Source organism: Nesoenas mayeri, assembly GCF_963082525.1.
Source record: "Nesoenas mayeri genome assembly, chromosome: 19".
Lineage (NCBI taxonomy): Eukaryota > Metazoa > Chordata > Aves > Columbiformes > Columbidae > Nesoenas > Nesoenas mayeri.
The window spans coordinates 5,984,949-6,005,253 of NC_137568.1; the positions used below are offsets into that span (position 1 = coordinate 5,984,949).

The 20,305-nt window shown below is 41.3% G+C and overlaps 1 protein-coding gene across 2 annotated transcripts in view; it reads right to left on the reverse strand.

Annotated features, from left to right (window-relative positions):
• OGFOD3 (2-oxoglutarate and iron dependent oxygenase domain containing 3) overlaps positions 1 to 20,305 on the reverse strand; it is a 38,571-nt gene that overhangs the window by 8,695 nt on the left and 9,571 nt on the right. The window contains exons 5-9 of one of the 2 annotated variants that reach the window (XM_080356349.1): positions 15,809 to 15,873; positions 15,195 to 15,251; positions 12,047 to 12,200; positions 4,379 to 4,502; positions 4,041 to 4,224 (exon numbers count right to left, since the gene is read on the reverse strand). In XM_080356349.1, the coding sequence (XP_080212475.1) occupies positions 4,214 to 4,224; positions 4,379 to 4,502; positions 12,047 to 12,200; positions 15,195 to 15,251; positions 15,809 to 15,873 (411 nt within the window). In that variant the 3' untranslated portion in view covers positions 4,041 to 4,213. Of the gene's footprint in view, positions 1 to 4,040; positions 4,225 to 4,378; positions 4,503 to 12,046; positions 12,201 to 15,194; positions 15,252 to 15,808; positions 15,874 to 20,305 lie in introns of those variants that run through there. The other variant, XM_080356348.1, reaches the window with a different exon arrangement.

Genomic DNA, 20,305 nt, shown 5'->3' on the forward strand with positions numbered 1-20,305 from the left:
CATCTCATGTGCCGAATGACACCAAGACAGAAGCACTGCCAGGGAAGCTGCACAAACAACTGTCTTCTTACCCCTGTCATCTGTTTTGGATTGATAATTCATTCTCACATAAAGTGTCCAAGAAAAATGACCATATCACTAGGCAAATAACCTGATCATAAATAAGTTTTATTGTGTGACTACAGAATATAACAGATATGCTTATTCAATTACTTACAAATAAATGCTGCATGGGGAAAGCTTTAAGCAAGACCTTACCTAAATCCCGTAAAAATAACATGAAATGAAAGCATCTGCAATGGCCCTGATCCAGAGTGGAGAGAGGGGGCACAACTCTAAACGTTTTATGCTGTATATATGCCAAGCATAGAAGCATAAAGAAGCCTATAACCTTAAAAATAAACACACAAAAAACATACTACACAAATCTGCAATGTGTACCTAAAGAAGCCTAGTTACAAACTTGTCCGAAATTTATTTGCTAGACAGAGAAATTAGTTGCTGTTATAAATAAAGTCACTGATTTACATAGCTGGCTTGTAATTTGTAGAAGTATTATCACTAATTTTAAAAGTACTTGCTTCTATTTTAAATTCAGAACCATTTGGACCGCAAACTTCCAAATTACAGTTTTTCAAGGAAATAAGTGAACTTAATTATTTCCTGCTAAAAGTACATGAGCATTTTTAGACTTCAACAGAAGCCCTGCCTGCTGCTCTCCTACCAGCACAGTCGGTTGCTCAGAATAACAGGAGTTTCCGCTCTGTACATTATGTCTGAGGGTGTGACAACGCAGTCAAGTATTTAGAAGTCAAAATGGCTTAACTACTCCCTCCAAATCACAGCTACTGTGTCTCACCAAGGCCTCCTGGCTCCATTTCTTCTCCTGACAGCCCAGAACAGGACAGGGATCCCACCTCTGCTCCACCTTCCAGCTCTCCCCTCCATTACTCACCAGTACGACCACGTCAGAGCAGCAAAAAGTTCCTGAACTGGACTCCGACAAGAAGTTCTTACCAAGAAAAGCCTCTAAGTACAAAATGTTGCAATTCCAATCACATGAAATACATCTGGAACGTCTATTTTACTTTTCCTGGCCTTGCTAACCACAGCATGTTTGGTAGAGTCGAACCACACGGATGCCAGTTGTAGGTTTTGGAGTTGACAGAGAAGGAATTTATCCTTGCATTTAGTAAATCACTAAAACAAACAAGGGTAACTTCTGCTGCTCATCTCTCATTCAAAAAATGGCCTTTAAACAAAAAGACTTCATGATAGCACCTATAGTGTGTGACGTTAACATTCACAAAGATCAGGAACCAAGAAATGAAATATCGTTACTGAACCATACGGTGTAATACAGCTGAACCTGCAGCTGATTTGGTATTTTGTTTTACTTTATCCATTACAATACCTGAATTCCATCAAGTTGACTTGCTGAGGGCAATTTTCTTCTGCTCTCTTTATGCTTCTAGCTTTGCTGCATATTTGTCTAGCAGTATCAAATTTGTGAAGTATTGGCATGCATATGCATCACATAAAACCAAGTCCTGTGCAGCAAGGAATGAAAAGCACATAAGGTGCATACTACATGTGTTTCTTTATAGCTAAGTATTTTATACCAAGGAAAAGAGCCTTAGAGGCCAATTGTCAATATTGACAGAGCAACCCCTGGTGCAAAGGACAGAAAAAAAGCCAAGATGTCAATTTTGGAAGTAGAATTTGCATTGACATTTAAAAGCTACAGACGCTACTTTAGAACTGTTTCTTTGTCAAAAAAATGGTTTTTTCCAAGTAGTATTTCACTCAGCACTAATAATTCTCTTACTCATGGTACAGTGAGTTTCTTGCAGCAAACAGAGGTCCTGACTGAAGTCAAAAGACACATATATACTTCTGAAACTCATCACGGCACAAGAAAAATGTGTTCCCTACCGCCACGTTTGGTTATGAATTAGCCAGAGGTCTGTACACGTCAGTTGGCACAGTGGAGACTTTTGTTCATGTCTTAAAAAGAAGAAAATACCTCAAGAACCTCTAGGTTAATAAATTATAATTCCTTCTTGAAGCTAGGGGTGTCTGTTAATAATTTAACCAGGCAATGTTGTAGACCATGCTACATATTCTATCGAGAGTCTTTCCCTCAAATATGTGAGAATAAGAATCAGGATTTCCAGACTTCGTACACAATCCACAAGTGATATATAATTAGAGAAGTGATAAGCATTTGAAATTAGGCTCCACTTCTCATAAAACAGTTCTCGCTGTCCCTAACTGCCTGGCTGAGACAGATCCTGAAATACCAAGTGCTGTGAAAGCTTTGGAAGCAGCAGCAGGACTTGTCCAGGCAGGACTCCCCAACACAGGAAAGCCCATAATGTTTTATTTTTAATTATCTTTTTTTAAATTCAAATTACTGCTTTTCTGCTCCACTGCATCAGGAACAACACCTTTCTGTTCCCTACTGTAAAGCCTGACACTTTAACAAATGACTGCTCACAGAAAAAGGAATGTGCTCATTTTGGCACACGGTACCAGGTTCCCAAAACGCAGACTAACTTTGAGACAACGAGAAGTGCCAGGTTTTGGAACTGAAATGGCATTAGCAATACAGAGAAGGTAAATTACCTGTCATGCATGAAAACCAAACCAGCAATTACAACAGTCATGTCTCAAAAAGCCTCAATCTCCTAAATGAGAAGCATAAAAACTTATCAACATGGTTTTAAGAGTTGGGTTGGAGTGACATGAGAAGCACAAAGGATCAAAAGCATAAAACAAATAAAGAGAGGAGGAGAAAACACTGCAAAGGAACATTCTGAACATGCAAAACACATCAATTAATGTTTACAGATATCTAAAGGGTGAGTGTCAGGAAGATGGAGCCAGGCTCTTCTTGGTGACAACCAGTGATAGGACAAGGGGTAATGGGTTCAAATTGGAACACAAGAGGTTCCACTTAAATTTGAGAAGAAACTTCTTCTCAGTAAGGGTGACAGACACTGGCCCAGGCTGCCCAGGGGGGTTGTGGAGTCTCCTTCTCTGCAGACATTCACTGGATGAGCTTTCGAGGTCCCTTCCAATCCCTGACATTCTGGGATTCTGTGATCAACTTGCACCAGCAACAGAAAACACCCTGGGGTCATTCCCTCCTTCACATTCTCCCATAAGCCACTTTTTATCAGCAAGAGGAAAACCATAGTAAGTGAAATTGCCTTCACATTGTGCTTGTGCTTCACCTCTCACACTTTTCTCCTTTGCTCACAGGATGCTGTGGTTAATTAGATTGCACCACAGGTAGTGACACAACCACAGGAACCCTGACGACTGTGTTTAGATAGAGGAGCGCATTAGAAACGTGTAACTGGTATTAAATGTAATGTTCTGTTGTGTGCATGTGGCACATTTGTTCTTTCAGAAAAGGCCATTCCCTAATGCTTTGCGTTGTCTGTTTTCCCAAGGCGTGTTTAACCAGTTCTGGGGCACACATACAACAGCCAAAATCAGGTGCTGGTAAAAATCTTTCTGTAATTCATCTGCTCCCTCTTCCTCCCCAAGAATGACAAAGAGCCAACGCCTCGCAGCACAACCTGAAAAATTAATCGGATGGGGCTGAATGGAAGCAATTTCACAGTTGCAGACTCTGAAATTAAGTCAGAGGAACATTGCATAGAGCAATCGGCATGAGCAGCCTTCAGCTCCCCTCTCAGCTACCTAGAATTCAACTAGGATTTCCACAGCTATAAAAACATGTTAACCTCATAACTGCATTTGGAAATGGAATAGTTTAATGTATTCCCTTTCAAAATACTGGTGGCAGCATTTTGCTAAGGATGACACTTTCAGTTTGGGGTTTATTTCCAACCACAAAAGCCAAAACAAACACGCATGCAATCCTTGATACCAAACCCAGAATGCGGATCATACCAGAGTTTATTTAAGCCAACTTTACTGCTGGTGAGTGGATTGTTATGACCCACGAGGCAAAAAAACCCGCACCCATCTCCATTTGCAGGCAGCAACAGTCAGAAGTCAATTCTGCTTGGGGTAATGCCTGTCAGCAATTACTGACACTGTCTTAAATGAGTAAATCTCCATCTTTTCTCTCTTGAAAAGAAGATGGAACACAGTAGGAATATAAAGTTGTCCTTGATTTTTTTTGCTGCAGAAATGTGCCTGGTCTCGCATCATAAAAGGTCACACTGCTGGAAGTTCAGCACTCACCTGCCACACAGACAGGTTGAAGCTCAGATAAAATGCTGCATTACTCCACAGTTACCGCTGACACAAAATAAAGTCCCACTGCACCCACCAGCCCACCCAGTTAGTAAATGGCACCACCTGGGCTGCCCCAGTGGGGGCAAACCCAGACTCTCACCTGCTCGGGGCTCTATCGTCTTGTTGGAACCCGCATCCATAAACACAAAGCGTCCACCACCAAAATCTTCAGTGTAGTCAGACAGATAGAGCAGTGAAGTGTAGTCAAAAGAGCCGTACGTTACCTAGGAGTAAAACAGTATTACCAAGTGTTAACCAAATTCTACTCTCATCTTGGCAGAGCACAAATAAAGCAGATGGATCTGATGAGGTTTTGTAATTTTCAAGTTTTCACTCATTTCATAAAGGGGTCTCTGAAAGCTGAGAACTTTAACAGAAATTATATATGTTTTTGTCTATTCTGTTTATATACAAACTACACATAAAACTAGCATGTTATGTTTACTATATCTATTATTACAGTTTCCATAAAGAACCACTCTTATTGACTTATGTTATCCAAAGTCTGCTAAACAAGCACTAAACAACATGGCTTCAGAAGTTAGAGCTTTGCCTTGTATCAAAAATACAGATGGGCTCAGATCTACTTCTGCTGTTGTAAGATAAAACACCACTCTAAGGTTAATGGTGAAAGACAATCCAAGAACAGTCTTTGACTAATTAATTCCACCCACTATCTAATCACAGCTACAGGTTTCTGGAAACCTCACCTTCTACTCTTTTCACCAGCTATTATGCAGGAGGTTTCTCATAACAGTGAATCAGACTTTCCAAGTAAAAACATTTGTTGGAGGAACTTCTACTCATTTCCATACAGGTTTTGTTTAAAAGCCTCCAAATGTGACTTTCAAAGTTTCTGCTTCCTCTCAGCCTGCAGACCAAACATCTTACTTAAGTCTAACAAGGTTATTTTCCTTCCTTTTAAAGTATTATTTTTGCTCCATATGTACACTGAAGATGGAGAAAAGAAATACTATGCAGTAATACTCAGAGAGAAGCTATTAAAATATTTGACAATGAGTTCAGCTGGATTCTGAAAACATTTTTTTCATATCTATATGTCACCAACAATTAAAAATATACTTCAAAATCAATGGCTATGTTCTCCAATTCCTTTACATTATATCACAACTCAGTCAAGTTCCGCATTACACTGTCAAGCAGCAAAATGTGCAGCACAGTAGCACTGTATAAATACATAGTATTTGCAGAGTGTTTTGAGTGACCTGGTGACCATTAGAGGTAGGTGCTACTACCCAACTTAGACATTTTCTAAATATTTTCGATTTTGGTTTAGGTTACATTCATTAGTGCCAGTTAAATTCTGGCTCAACAGCAGTCGTACACATTATTCTGTAAGGGCAACAACTAAAGAGAACATAGCAGCAGATGGAATTGGAAGACATTGTCATTGTTACTCATTTTATTATTTGGATCATAAGGGCTTAAAGGAAAAAAGCCAAATCCAGCGATATGCTGCACTACACAGTTTGAATTAAGAGAATGAGGGAAATGTTTTAGTGATCCCCTTCTCCCCACATTTATACAAACCTTAGTAGCAACACAAGGCAATAAATGGGAATTAATAAGCATGTGGTACCGCAGCACCTCAAAACAGCCATTCTACAGCAATTAGGTGATCAGCTTCACAAAGCTGTTTTCCTCTTCATGGATTTGGTGATCAAACTCCCAGTCCGTTCAAGGAAGTCTTCTGGCTAATTAAGTCATCTGCACAGTGAAGAAGTTCAAAGAGAAGCCCAACTCATACCTGCAAGTCTAACGCTGTAGAATTATTTTTATGAACTCTTCAGTGCTGCGGCATCTTTGCTCCATCAGTGCACTCCTCATCCTTCACCAATTCTGAACTTCTAAGAGCTGACGACGAACCATTTTAGCCTAACCAAACATCTGATTTCTATAGACAACTAATCTGACGAACCAAGCGTGCAATGGAAAATGGCTTTTCTGTCCCTGTTCTTGTTCATTACTAACAAAGCAGCCAGGCCTGAGAAATGCAACACCACGGAAAGGAGGCACTAAATTATACTCAGTTATTTAAAATGCCAGAAGTCCCACATGTATATAAAATATATTTATTACCCCGGTAATAGCTTCCAAGTCCAGGAAGGTTAATAACTGAACCAGAAGTTCAAACTATGTCAGAAAAGCTGTCATTAAAACCAGGTGATAAGCTACAAAGGCACACTGCAGCAAATCAAATTCTATAGCTCCTCATGAACAATTCAATAGAAAAGATGTGGGCATTTCCATTCAGCTTGATACTTCATACAGTTAGAGTGTTCTTTTTGAGTACCCTTTATTTAAATAAGTCAAACACAGCTAATATGTAATGGTAGACACTCAATGATATTGATATGATTCTTCTTAAAGGTTATTATCATAAATACAACTAATTGTCAGAATTAGCCAGCCACATTTTGCAGTGTGGCACCTTTGGGTTTTTGAGGTTATATGTTTATATGCAGCTAAACAGCTGTAAGAATATGGAATAGGCCTCAGACACATAGGAGAGCATTCTCTGCTTTCCATTGCAGAAGAAAATACATCTATTCACTTTCCAATCAGCTTAGATGTAGCATGATACCTTCCAGGAATCAGTCAGAACTGCTCTTTTCCCATAAGCCTCAATCTCTTTGTGCAGATAATCATAAAAACGGCCTTGATGGCTACTTGCAGTGTTTTATATATTGGTAGTATCTATTTAGTGGACAATGTAAGACACCAAATAGCAAGTCTCTAAATAAAGAGGGGCTGTAAGGGAGCTGAGGCAATAAATTTCAGCAGACACAAGAAAAAAATCAATCCTCAGATTTCAAGGAGGATGCTGTCCTAAAGCAGAAGCAAGATCTTTTCATGTTATTTCATAACATGTCTAACAACACAAGGGGAAGACAAGAGTGCGAAGTTCGCTAGCACAGGGAGCAGCTGCCATCAGCAACAGCCCCAATGGCCAGAGGGTGGTTGGAAGGGTCAGGGGGATGGAGATGGTGTTACAAGGTTTGGCTTGTTCACCTTAATAAAAAAGGCTGAGAAGGGATATGACTGCTACCCATAAATACCCAGGGATGGGAGGAGGTGGAAAAAATAGCTATAAGCTGCTCATGAAGATATTTAGGCTACAAACAAAGGCTGCAACCAAGAAAATTTACACTGAAATCCTGGACTAGCTCCAATAGAAGAAATGCAAGGAGAACAAACCAAAACTGATCTTACCGCAGATCCTGACAGTTCTGTGAAAAACAATGGGATCCTCACCCAGTCAGGGGACTGCAGAAATCTTCAAGCCCCTTATCACTTCTATTAGAGAATGTTTTAAGACTATTCTGCTGTCAGAGCTGAGCGTGCAGCAGCAATCCCATTATAAATCAGAGATTTGCTGTTTGAAAGGCTCAGCTCCAAACAAATTCCATCCAAGATGAAACTCCACATCTTAAGCCAATGCTCTCTCTATTTGATTTAGCTGCTTATACATTCAACAAGATTAAATGAGTCATTTGAGTGATTTCAGGGTTTCCATTCCTGTGCAACCAAAAACCAAATAGATTTTAGAGAAAAAAAGCAAAGCCTCATACAGACACAACAGATCTGTGCTACTCCATTATGCAGTTAAAAATCTTCCAAACCAAGGATATTCAGATTAAGAAATATAACTACAATAGTCTAAGCAATATGGGGGAAAAGGGAAGAGGGCTATTGGTGTATTCTAACAAGCCTACATCTTTGACTCAGTGTCAGACTCTGAAACAGAAAAGTGTCACATTAATTCTTCAAGGGCTTGAGTTTTCCTTTCTTTGGGAAAGAGGCAGAGAAAAAGAATCCTAAAGTCTTCTAGAAGCAACCTTCACCATTTAATTATTATGCGGAAATGCATAAAGTGATTTGTTATTTATGCACTCTCCTTGGAATAGAACAATACAACACAAAAGCATCCAACAAGCTGTCAATATTTTTAACATGCTGAGCTTATTTATCTGTCTTCAACTCCCTCGTACTCGCACTTATTTTGCAGGCCAGATAAGAATACCACTGCTCTTATCTGAGAAATGTTTCCTACCTCCGATCAATAGCAATGGTTTCAACTGCAGTCTGGAGGTGGTGAAACACAGTTTGTTGGAGAAATTAAAACACAAAGCAGGCTGGCTGCACTGAACACAACCTGTGAAGCTCCACAACCTTTCTATCCTGTTCAGCCTTCTCTGAAATATCTTCTGACCTACTGACCTTCTGTTTGAATTCAGTCTCCTGCACAGCCTGAGCAGCTAGAAATATTTTTACCTTTTTCTACCCACATACCAATACAGCTATAGATCTACACAACATATATCTACAGTAGGCTAAAACTATATACAGACATATTCTACACATACTGTAACATTTCTGTAAGCCACGATCTGGCAAAGACATACATGGAAGCTACATCCAGAAATAGTTCTTTTCCAATTGCACTTAACAGGAAAATAACACCAGACCTTTTGACACACAGAAGTTAGAGAGGAATTAGTGGCTTGTTTGTGCAGCAAGGAAAGGATTCAAATGAATCCTTTGAAGCCAATTCAAGTTAATGATGTAGCAGAAGTAAAGGCGGCCAGTGTCTGGTAAAAATAACACATGATGATGGAATTTGGACTTTTACGGCGGACACAAAGTGAACAGGATCAAGGTTTTACCTCTATCAGACCCTATTTAAAGCATCATCAGCCTGGTTCAAACTCTGAATTTTCAACCTGGTAATGGAAAAGTGCTATCATTCAACTATTTAGCGTGCAACATTGCTGTCACGACAGCACAGAGAGTAGCCCAACTTTGGCATATTCACATACAGCCCTTACTGCAAAAATGAAGATAACCACATTAAAATATATTCACCTGGAACATCAGGTTCCAGGCACAAAAGGTTCAAGGCACAGATGAAAAGCACTTCAGTGGTCTGAATGTTTGAGCCTTCCAAACACAGTCAACTGCTACAGAACTGAAAAATGTTCAAACTACTTGTATAAAATACACAGGACAAGCTATGGTTTTAACTCCCAGTGTGATCTAAACAATACTTCTCTCAGAAAATATCTTGAAAATTAGCATAAGTCACATTTACATGGTTTAGAGCAGGTATGCTATTTTTTGGAGGTGCAAATTCTACACTATTATGAACACAGTGTTTATTAACTGCCCCAACTAGGATAATGGTCTCTTCACTGCTGTCATAAATCAGACCACCCAATTATTCAGTATAGACACTCCTAAGGTTTAGGTTATACATAGCAAGCTTAAGAAAACGCATTTTGCATTTGTTTTGGGTTTTTTGTGAAGCTGGAGATGGGCTAGAAAAAGCCAAGGCCAGTCAGTTGATGTATCTGCTCCCTGAACAGCCAGCCTGCGAGGTAAACAAATGTGGACAAAAGAGATGGATAAGAACAGGCAAACATCCAGCCTGCTGTCCTGGTTTTGGTAAAAGACAAGTTTCTCTTTTAGTGAATTTGCCTGTCAGTTAAAGCTTCGTATTAGCTGCATTTTACTGGAGAACCAGATACATGTTTTGGTAAACATAGCGATGGAATGAGAAGTTATTGCTAAGCATGGATACACATCTCACAAGATGGGCAACAAGAAACAGGTGACCAAGAAACTGTGTGTAACATCCCATTCAAGTGAATACGTCATATAAAAGTGGGAGATCATGAGGATCACATCCATTTTTTTTTCCCTTTTCCTTATGGCCGACATTAGCAGAGGACCTTGCAAGTCATCCCTGCAAACTGAGGCCAGTGAGAGACTGAATCCAGCTCCGCTGGCTGTAGAGTCCAGTCCAGGACTTCAGGTGCTGGCTCTGAAGTTGCTGGGACTTTCAAGATTGGTTTTGTATATTTTGTATTATTTTCTCTGTTCTTATTAGTAGCATTAGTAAAACATTTTCAATTTTTCCAACTCTCTTCTCTCTGTCCTTTCCCTCCCCATCGCCCGTCCTGAGTGGGAAGGGGCAAAGTTGGGGGCCAAAGGGGGAAGTGGGGGGGAAGAGGAGGTTAACAATACATCTGCCAGGGTTTGATTGTCACTCCGCAATCAAAACCCTCAACACCTGCTGTCCATCATGTACAGGCAATGTCAGGATGCCATAACAGAGAATTTATTTCCTCTGTAGAAGCTGCTTCTCTTTATGGAAAGAGATTTGCTTCTAAATGACAAAATAACTTGTACATTATAGGAAAAATTGGGGTAGAAACACTTAATTGTAAGGTTATCCAACCACCTTATTCACTTACCAATGCAAAACACATGCAGAAAAGAGAATATTGGCAAGCCTAATGCTTGTGCAGACACAAAACTCATTATAGTAATAAATCAGAGTCTGAAATTCTAAAATACACTTTCGGGCTGAAAGAAAAAAAAAAAGTGGAGAAAACAGGCATCAGCTATTGAAATTTACTGCCTTCTTGTCCCTCGTGGCAGTCAAATTCAATTCTCTGAAAGTGTGAAAAAAAACCTATGAGGAACCTATGAATTTATTGCACTTCACGTGGAAATGAGCATAACATGAGATGGAATTCTTACGAACCCACCCAGCACAGTTTATTCTCTACAACCAGCTCCCACCAGCACTAGTCAAAATAATCTGCACCTCAAAATCATCCCTCCCACCCCGGTCCTCGGTGCACTCCTGTTCAATGGTTATATCGCAGCTTTCTAAACAAGCAGCATCCAAAAGCTGAGCTGGTCTTTGTCATATTAGTGGCTGAAAATTCCATGTTGTATCACTTGCTTCTTCTGAACAGCGGCTGTGAAAGCTGTCACTGTATTTTCTAAATTTAAACCGCTTCTGCCTACACGAACCTTTGAACTTGGTTAAATTCAGAAATAATACCAATCCCAAATCATTCAGGTCCATTGAAAAATGCGAAGTATTGAGCTATAAACCTTCAGATAGAACACTATGCAGTTGAAGTAAGCCTACATTGCCTCTGCTGTTAGTTTTATCTGCCACGTATTGAAAAAGCTCTTCCTGTTGTCCTTGACCCCTCTCGCCAGGTTGAATTCTAAGGAGGCCTTAGCTTTCCTAGTTGCCTCCCTACACCCTCTGACAACAGCCTGATATTCTCCCCAGGTGGCCAGCCCCTCCTTCCATGATCTAGAAACTCTCCTGTTCCACTTGAGCATACCCAGCAGTTCCCTGTTTAACCACACAGGTCTCCTGGCTCCCTTCTTTGACTTCCTATGTGTCAGGATGCTCTGATCTTGTGCCCTTTAGAAAGAGTCCCTGAACACTAACCAACTCTCTTGGGCCCCTTTGCCTTCGAGCAGCCTTGCCCATGGGATTTCCCCCAGCAATTGCCTGAAAAGGCCAAAGTTTGCCCTGCTGAAATCCAGGCTCAGATCAGCTACCAGTGACCAACTGACCACTTTTCAATAGCTCCTGCCAGATCTGGCTGAAAGAGCGAGAGCTGAATGGAACCGCAGGTTTGAGAGACTGAAACACTCTGTGGGTCAATTTATTCAACGTTTCTGATAAAAGAGATGCTTGAGTAGTCATTCACATAATGTGTTAATTCTAGCAGAAGTATGGAAAATAAAATAAAAAGGAAAGTAGCGGCCTATGTTTCTAAAATTCACTTATCCTTCCATGAGGTTCATCCCCTGAAGGATTTTTACAAGCACCAATTTTCAAACATGTTTGACTGATTGTTTAATGAAAAGTGACTTAAAAATTATTTAATAATAACAGGAAACTTTTGCATCCCATCCACCTCCTACTCACCTTGTCAACGTGTGGGTGCCAGTATTCATCATGTGTTGTCTTGGCTCCCGTGTTGTTTATTCTCGAGAAGAAGGTTGGCTTCGTCAGGTACAGGGAGGCAGCGCTGATCCCGAAGGTCTGAGCAATCCTTTGTTGAATCCGCTGTCTCACATCACTGCAAAGAACAAGAAACGGTGACACATCTCTCCTGCTGCTTCTGCGTTCTCCTTATTGCTTCCTCAGAGCAAAGCTTCTTCCTCAGCTAATAAATCATGGGGAACCATGTCCCCGTACTTTCTTATTTTGCCTTAAATAAAGGAGATCAACCACATCAGGAAGAGTGACTTGGGTTGGGGTTTGTTGTTTTGGGTTTTCTTAATTCTCAGAATGTCAACAAAAATAAATGATGAAGTAACTAGAAGTCCAAGGAACATACAACTTAAGAGAAAGGATGTTCACTAGATTGTAAAGTGGACAGCTTAATGTATCAGCAGCAGCATGAAGGACTGAGTAAAAGAACTAAAAGTGCCACAGTAACATTTCTCTAAGTTACAAGCAAAAAATGCACCGTCAGGAGTCCCTGCAAAGTGTGATTCACGTGCTACAACAGCGAAAAGCCCCAAAGGCAGCAGGAGCAGACAAAGCAACACTCTTCGACAGCCAGAAAGGTTTAACAGAATTCATGTGTGCTGAATGAATAAAGGAAGAAAGCACATTACCAGCTCTCCCTCTGCTCATTCTGTGTCTCTACCTTAAATAAGTTGTAAGACTTTTAGAATAAATCTTTGATGGTGCTATTTTCTGCTGAAGCGGCAACCCTTAAACCAAGCATCCCAATTTAAAGGTCTCTTCTGGATAGAGATGCATCTGTTATGTGAAACGAGAGGAATTGCTGTAATATGCCTGGCAGATGGTGGTTAAAGCATCAACCTAGAAACCATAATTGATTCTGAAGCAACATAATTTTGACACAGGCAGTTTAGAAACCAGTCTCCTGGCTCAGAATGCCTACTCAGATTTGTTATTTTTGCAGTCAGGAATACTTAGATATGAATTATATTTAGTTATTTCTCTCAAGAGCATATTTTTAAACTGACCCTCATAGGTAAGTGAAAGTAATGAAGATAAATGCTCCCAAGAATAGTATAAAAATCATTCATTGATGAAGGAGGTGCATGCCCTGGTGACAGACGATACAGAGAAGGCAGAGTTACTGAATGCCTTCTTTGTCTGTGTCTGCTCTGCCGGAGGCTGTCCTGAGGAGCCCCGTACCGCTGAGGCCCCGGAGGAAGGCAGGACAATGGAGGAGTTTGCCTGGGTTGATGAGTACTGGGTTAGGGAGCAGTGAGGCAATCTGGACATCCATAAATCCATGGATCCGGATGGGATGCACCCACGGGTGCTGAGGGAGCTGGCTGAGGTCATTGCTGGACCGCTCTCCATCATCTTTGCCAAGTCATGGGAAACGGGAGAGGTGCCTGAGGACTGGAGGAAAGCAAATGTCACTGCAGTCTTCAGAAAGGGCAAGAAGGAGGACCTGGGTAACTCTAGACCGGTCAGCTTCACCTCCATCCCTGGGACACTGATAGAACGACTTATCCTTGGTGCCATCTCAAGGCATATCAGGGACAAGAGGGTCATTAGGGGCACTCAACATGGCTTCACCAAGGGGAAGTCGTGCTTGACCAACCTCATTGACTTTGATGAGGACATAACAAGATGGATGGATGATGGCAGAGCGCTGGACGTGATCTCCCTTGACTTGAGTAAGGCATTTGACACAGTCTCCCACAGCATCCTCACAGCTAAACTGAGGGAATGCAGTCTGGATGAGCGGGTAGTGAGGTGGACTGTGAACTGGCTGAAGGGAAGAAGCCAGAGAGTCGTGGTCAATGTGGCAGAGTCCAGTTGGAGGCCTGTGTCTAGTGCAGTGCCTCAGGGGGCAGTGCTGGGGCCTGTATTATTCAATATATTCATCAACGATCTGGACGAGGGAATAGAGTGCACTATCAGCAGGTTTGCTGATGACACCAAGCTGGGAGGAGTGGCTGACACACCAGAAGGCTGTGCTGCCATCCAGAGACCTGGACAGGCTGGAGAGCTGGGCAGGGAAAAATTTAATGAAATATAACAAGGGCAAGTGTAGAGTCTAGGCAACAGTATCTAAAATAGTTTTCAAATAGAAATAAGCTTTAAGTGGTTCATATTTTAAGATAAATTACTATACTAACAGAACTAATAAACCTATTTGGCTACTTAATGCTACTTCTACCACTAGAGGGAGGTCATATTCCTTCACAAAGGCAAGAAAAAGACAAAAAGAGTTAAAAAGCTCAAGCCAGGTACATTTTAAGTTATGAGAAAGCCAGTGAAATGCATAGCTAAAGATTTATTGTGTCTAGTCAAAGAGTGATTGTTCCTAAACTTTAGCCACACACCTTCACAGACACATGGAACTCGTTACGTTTGTTGTCTTCGTTAAGTACATGAGCAGGTCTACAGGAAAGCTAAAAGGATTAGATGCCAAAGCTATTACATTATAGCTTTATTTCATATTCTGGCTGTTTAGGGGAAAGTTTCTCTAGCCAGAATATGAGTAATTTGAAGTTCTTCCACTTCCCGCTTTACTATACCTTATGCTTTGCTGGGCTTCACCCAAAAAAGACCAAGTTCCTAATATAATAATAGCATAGGATTGTCCTCATCATCTAACACAACAGCTCTTGGATAACACACGAAATGGGAGTTAATGCTAAAGGATTTTACACCCCAGCTATAATGTTCTGGCCAATAACCACACAGCTCGGATGAATCCGCTTTCCTCGCCCGCAGGCCTGCAGAGCATCGGCCCCTTGGGCAGAATGGGAATCGTGTGGTGCTGCCGTCATTCTGATCGCATTTACACCATCCGTAAGATCTTGACACTGGTAATGCAGCTGAGTTCAAAGCAGCAGATCCTACCAGGTAGTCACCAACAGGTCCTTTTACTTATTTTCCTCAGAGCATCTTAATTCTCACAGACATTATTATTCTGAGCTGCAAATTCAATTGTGTGCCCCAATCCAAAGGACAATTGTGTGTCTGTCCAAAGGACAATCCCAACCTGTGCTTCATAAGAAAGCCAAAGTTATGTTTTGTGCTTCATTGATTAGGTATTGAAAATCTTTACCGATACAATGCAAAATCCTCTTCTGTGAAGATGTCTTGAATTTTGTCCCCAAAGTACCTGAAAAATTAAACAACAGTCTCAAAGAGGAGTTGCCGAATCAGACTGTGCTTTACCCACAGTCAATAAATGACAACACAACACAAAGGAATCCTACAAATGCTTTTAGGCACGATGTTCCCAAAGCATTGTTCAAAGACTACAAGTTAAAAGAGTAAAGGATCAAGATGCAGCAACAGAGAATGGAATTCCCTGGGCATGAAAAGAGCATATGAAATAAGCACATGGATTCAAATTTTTAAGAGTTAAGACTACTTGATTTCTTCCACCACTGACAAACTAGGCTGTAATTGTAAAAAACAAACAAACAAAATCCCCACATTATTTATTGTGCAAGAAGAACTCTTAAAAGGTAATGCCAGCTTTCAAAGAGCCCAGTTCGACAAAGGACCCATTTTCATGCCACAAAAGCTTTTTAACTGGTTGTGGAAACCATGGTGAATCCGTCCAGCTTGTGCAGTTTGTCACCACCGACCACACGGTCTGAGCAATCTGAAGAGGCGACGAGCACCGCAGTGCAGGACGATGAGCGGCAGCAACGCCCCGTCCCGTGTTACCTGTACAGATTGACAAAATGCTTCCCCAGCGACAGAGCTCCCGAGTGCAAGTCCAAAATTGATGCCTGGGAAAAGAAACAAAAATAGTAGGAAAAAAGAGCATGAAAAGGTTTTATCATTATTAACTATGACCTTTAATAGCTGTCCCAAGTCAGATCTCACTTTCCACAGCCTCCCAAAGAAAAATATTAGTTTCTAGCAACTGGGTTCACAATCCTAATGCTTAATTTATAACTACAAGCCCCTCTCAGTTTGCTGTGTAGGTGCACAAAAGATGAAGGTATATGAATGAAGCACAAGGCTGCTGTTCCCAGGATTCAGATCTGACGTACAGAATTGCCAGAATCTTCCTCCACAGGTTGGGGTAAGACACTATGTTCCTGGATCCCTTCTTGAAGATGTTTCCCTTCCACACTAAGATAACAACATTTTCCAATATTTGTGAAACGCTCAAGTAGCAGCACTAATATTTATCTTGCCCAACATTTGTTATTAAAACTTCTCCTTCCCCACAAGTTCCTGTATGCTTCTCGTTTTTAATACAGCCATAAAAGTCTGTTTAAAAGAACAATTCTAATTCTAAGGCTTACTAGAGCCAAACTTTCTTTTCCCCAATTTCTAAACCGCTGTAAAAGAAAACCGAAGAGTAAAAAGTTTTCACATATGAAAATGCAATCCATTTCTTCATCTGATTCAAACCAAAGACTTCTGCCCAGCTCCAGACCAACCTGAAAAGATTAGTACTCGCATTTGCCAGGATAAAGAGCTACCTCTCAGGACTCTAAATTATTTCTCTAAATTGAATAGAGTATGCTTTTGTAAGTCTCTTGCTGTCCACAAAATACATGTTTGTTTTGAATCGGTTAAAAGATATTTCAAAATTTGTCTGCTTAATAGCAGCCTCTTTTTTTATACTAGAAACATCAAGGAGCAACAGTTAATTAACCTGACCAGCACCAAAATAATGACATCTTTGATATTCAATACCCAGGCAAGAGCACTCAGCTTGCAACCTGGCATTTCTTGATGCGCCACATACCATTCACATTATTCTAGCAAAATCCAGACAACAATAAAACCACTAGGTGAGCTGCCTGGAAAGAATGATAACTTCCATCTTACCAGCAAGAAGAATTTCTGGGCATGGTTGGAACAGAGCTGTTTGAAGCCACTTTGTACCTTTACCCAAACACAGCAGCGCACAGATGTGACCCAGCTGCAGCGCCAGGCTGGCAACCCAGCCTCACCTTCACCCCAGCCCAGAGCACCTTCCTCCCTCCTCCTCTCCATCACGGCGGAGGACGACATGCAGGACAAGCTCTTGGCAAAAGAAAAGCCTCAGCTGCTCTGAGCTTCAGGGCTGAAGGCGGGGAACTCCACTACAGTCTCCTTTTAGAGAGGAGAGGAACAACCATCTTTCAGTAAACCTGCCTAAAATCGATCCCTGAACAAAGCTTCACAAATAGATAAAGTAACAAGCTATTCAAGTGGACACAGCATGAGCTTTTCACAGAATCGTTTTGGTTGGAAGAGACACTCAGGATCACTGAGCCCAACCATAGAGCACTGCCCCATGTCCCTGAGAACCTCATCTCCGTCTGTTCAACCCCTCCAGGGATGGTGACTCCAGCACTGCCCTGGGCAGCCTGTTCCAATGCCCCACAGCCCTTTGGGGAAGAAATTGTTCCCCCGATCCAACCTCAACCTCCCCTGGCGCAACTTGAGGCCATTTGTTCTCATGCTATCAGGCCTCTTTCAGACCTCTCCTTCCCACAGAAGTTCTCCAAAAGCTTCAGAGGACTTATGGAAACAAATTATCTCACTCTCATGGAAAAACAGCTCTCATAATAAGGTTTACTCAAGCTTCAGAAACAAATTATTTTCATTTATCAGTTTCTGGTTCTGTATAACAACCCAAGCTACAGCTAAAAGTAAAACTGCTCCCGTGTAGCTTCAAAAATGCTTGTGATCATGCTAAAATAGATTATAAGGAGAAGTAGCAGGACACATCTGAAAAGATAGATTTAATTTAAAAGCCAATTGTCTTTCAAATGCTTTCAACATGCTTTCCAAACGTACACATTTCTTCTCACTCTTCCAGCACCTGATGATGATAGTTGGGAAGATGCAAAATGACCAAACGAATCAATAAAAGCCACCCCCAAGGACTGTAGGTTTTCAGAGCTGAAAAAATAGCTACAATATAAAGCCTAGAAAAGCCAGATGAAGACTGGAAAGGAAGTCTGAAAAAGAAAGAATATTCTTCAGGGTTGTTCCAGACAGAGGAAAACAACTGAACGCCAAACATAGACGGGGACTTGATTACATACGAGCACAGAGCTATTTGTTTAACAACCACCTTGGAAACAAACTGAAACATTTATTTTGGCCTCTGCCCTTTCAGAACATTAAACATTTTCGGCATGGTTTCCTACGCTGAGAAGAAAACCTTGTGGAAGCCTGTGTCAACATCGCTGCTCCGCGGCCAGCGCTGAGCACCGCCTGGGACTCAGCACTGTTCCCTGATAGAGGGCAGGAACACTGCAAACAGACACCTATCGCTGAGAGCCTGTTTCACAGAATGACCCCAATACTGTGGTTTATAGAACTTGTACAGAGAGGAAATCGAGCTTCCTTTAAAGAAAAAAGAGGACCAATCTACGTTCTTTTGGATCATCAATATTGTCAGTCCCAAGTTCTCCACCCTCTCACTGCTAAATGGATTCAAAAAGCACACAAATAACCACCGATGTTCAGTGTATGCCAAAAGGATCCATTTCCCATCTTGCAAAGCACAACAGGCTCTGCCTTCCATCCTCGCTAAGAGGAATTTCCAACCTTTAAAATATACATTCACTTGAACAATTCCACCTTCTTCCCCTGCCTCTTACAAAGTTCTAAGCATTACTTCTACAGAAAGCAAGCAGACACACCACCCAAAAGAGAAAAAAGACAAAAAACTTACTTCTACTTGCCTATAGAACAGCTGACAGTGAAGAGAAGCTGCTAAATTAACGTATAGCGTGATTCAGTTATAAAAGACACACCCAACATTAACCAGTTGACATGATAAATGCTTTCTAACCACCTGCAAAATGAGAGGCTGCTTTTCAAGTTTTAGATCCTTCTGCTTGACAAGAGCGAGACAGACTCAGCAACACATTGTTTAGGAGCAGAGTGCTTAGCTTATATTTGACTAGTAATTAATAGATGTATTCTAAGTAAGAAACTAATCAATTATAACTAACTTCATACTCATCTTATGATTTTGCAATTATTTCTTAGTATATTGTATGTTAAAATTTTCCAAAAATTGTAACAAATATGCAATAATTGTGTGAATATAAGCAACATGAGCATCCAGTCATTGGAGCGCTTATGGAGGATGACCCCCAGTGCTGATAAAATAAAGAATGCTGCTTAACAGCAGAATTGATTTTACTGTTAAGTTTATTTCTTTGTTCCACTGGAGTCGAGTCCAGATAATCACAGCAACACACGGCTGTAAGTCAATGGAGGACACACAGCCAACAATGTCTTTCACCCCTCACAAGCACATGTTCCTAAGTGCCATCAGGAGGCTAGTTATGAAGAAATAAAACCATGTAGCCTGTAGTAGAGGTCTAAGATGGGACAAGTGTTATCTGCTCTCTGGAAGATGCAGAGCTGACAGTGTTTGGAAGACTTCAGAATTTAGCTGGAAGGGCTGAAAGCAGAACACAGAGGGATACGGTCTGCAGAACCACTGTTCTATACGCAGGTCCGTGAGCCCGTATCAGAAACCCTTGTTTGGCATCACAGCTACACAGATCGATCAATCCTCCCAGTGATTAAGGAATCTAACCCCCTGCAAAAGGAGCTCTGGGTGGCTGCTCCCGCCAGTTTTGCCGGAACCAGAACACCGCTGGCCAGCCGCATCAAGGCGTTTCTTCTCTGCGGCTTCTAAATACATGTCAATAGATCCAACAATAAAGAGTCGTTTCATTTACACTGGAGACATGACGGCAGTCACAAAGACGTGAATGAATGAGCCGTGACTAAAGTGGTAACACAAGGGTAGCATGCAAGAAAACATTAGGTATGGAGGAAAGAGAAAGGTCTTTATCTTTAGAAAGAAGAAAAAGCCCAAGCTGAGGCAAACATCAAGAGAACTAATGCAGCTCACACTCTGAACGAGGGAAGGGACCGAGTACAAAGCTATTTCACAGCTACAGAGCCGGAGAGGTACAAGGGAAAGCAGCATCCTGGTGGCAAAGATGCTGTTCAAAGTTAGACTAGAACACTGCAGTGGCCTCTCCCATGTGCATAAATAAAAATAAATCTAAGAAAAATTACAAAGGGAGATAAGAAAGCAAGCTCAGCATGACCACTGGGGCATGACTCCTGGGACACTTCAATAATGCAGGTGTTTGCCAGGACTTTCTCAACAAAAAAAGGATGGAAAGGAAACAAGTTATGCTATGCTTCAGCCCTCCAAGGAAGCAGAAAGGGCAGCAA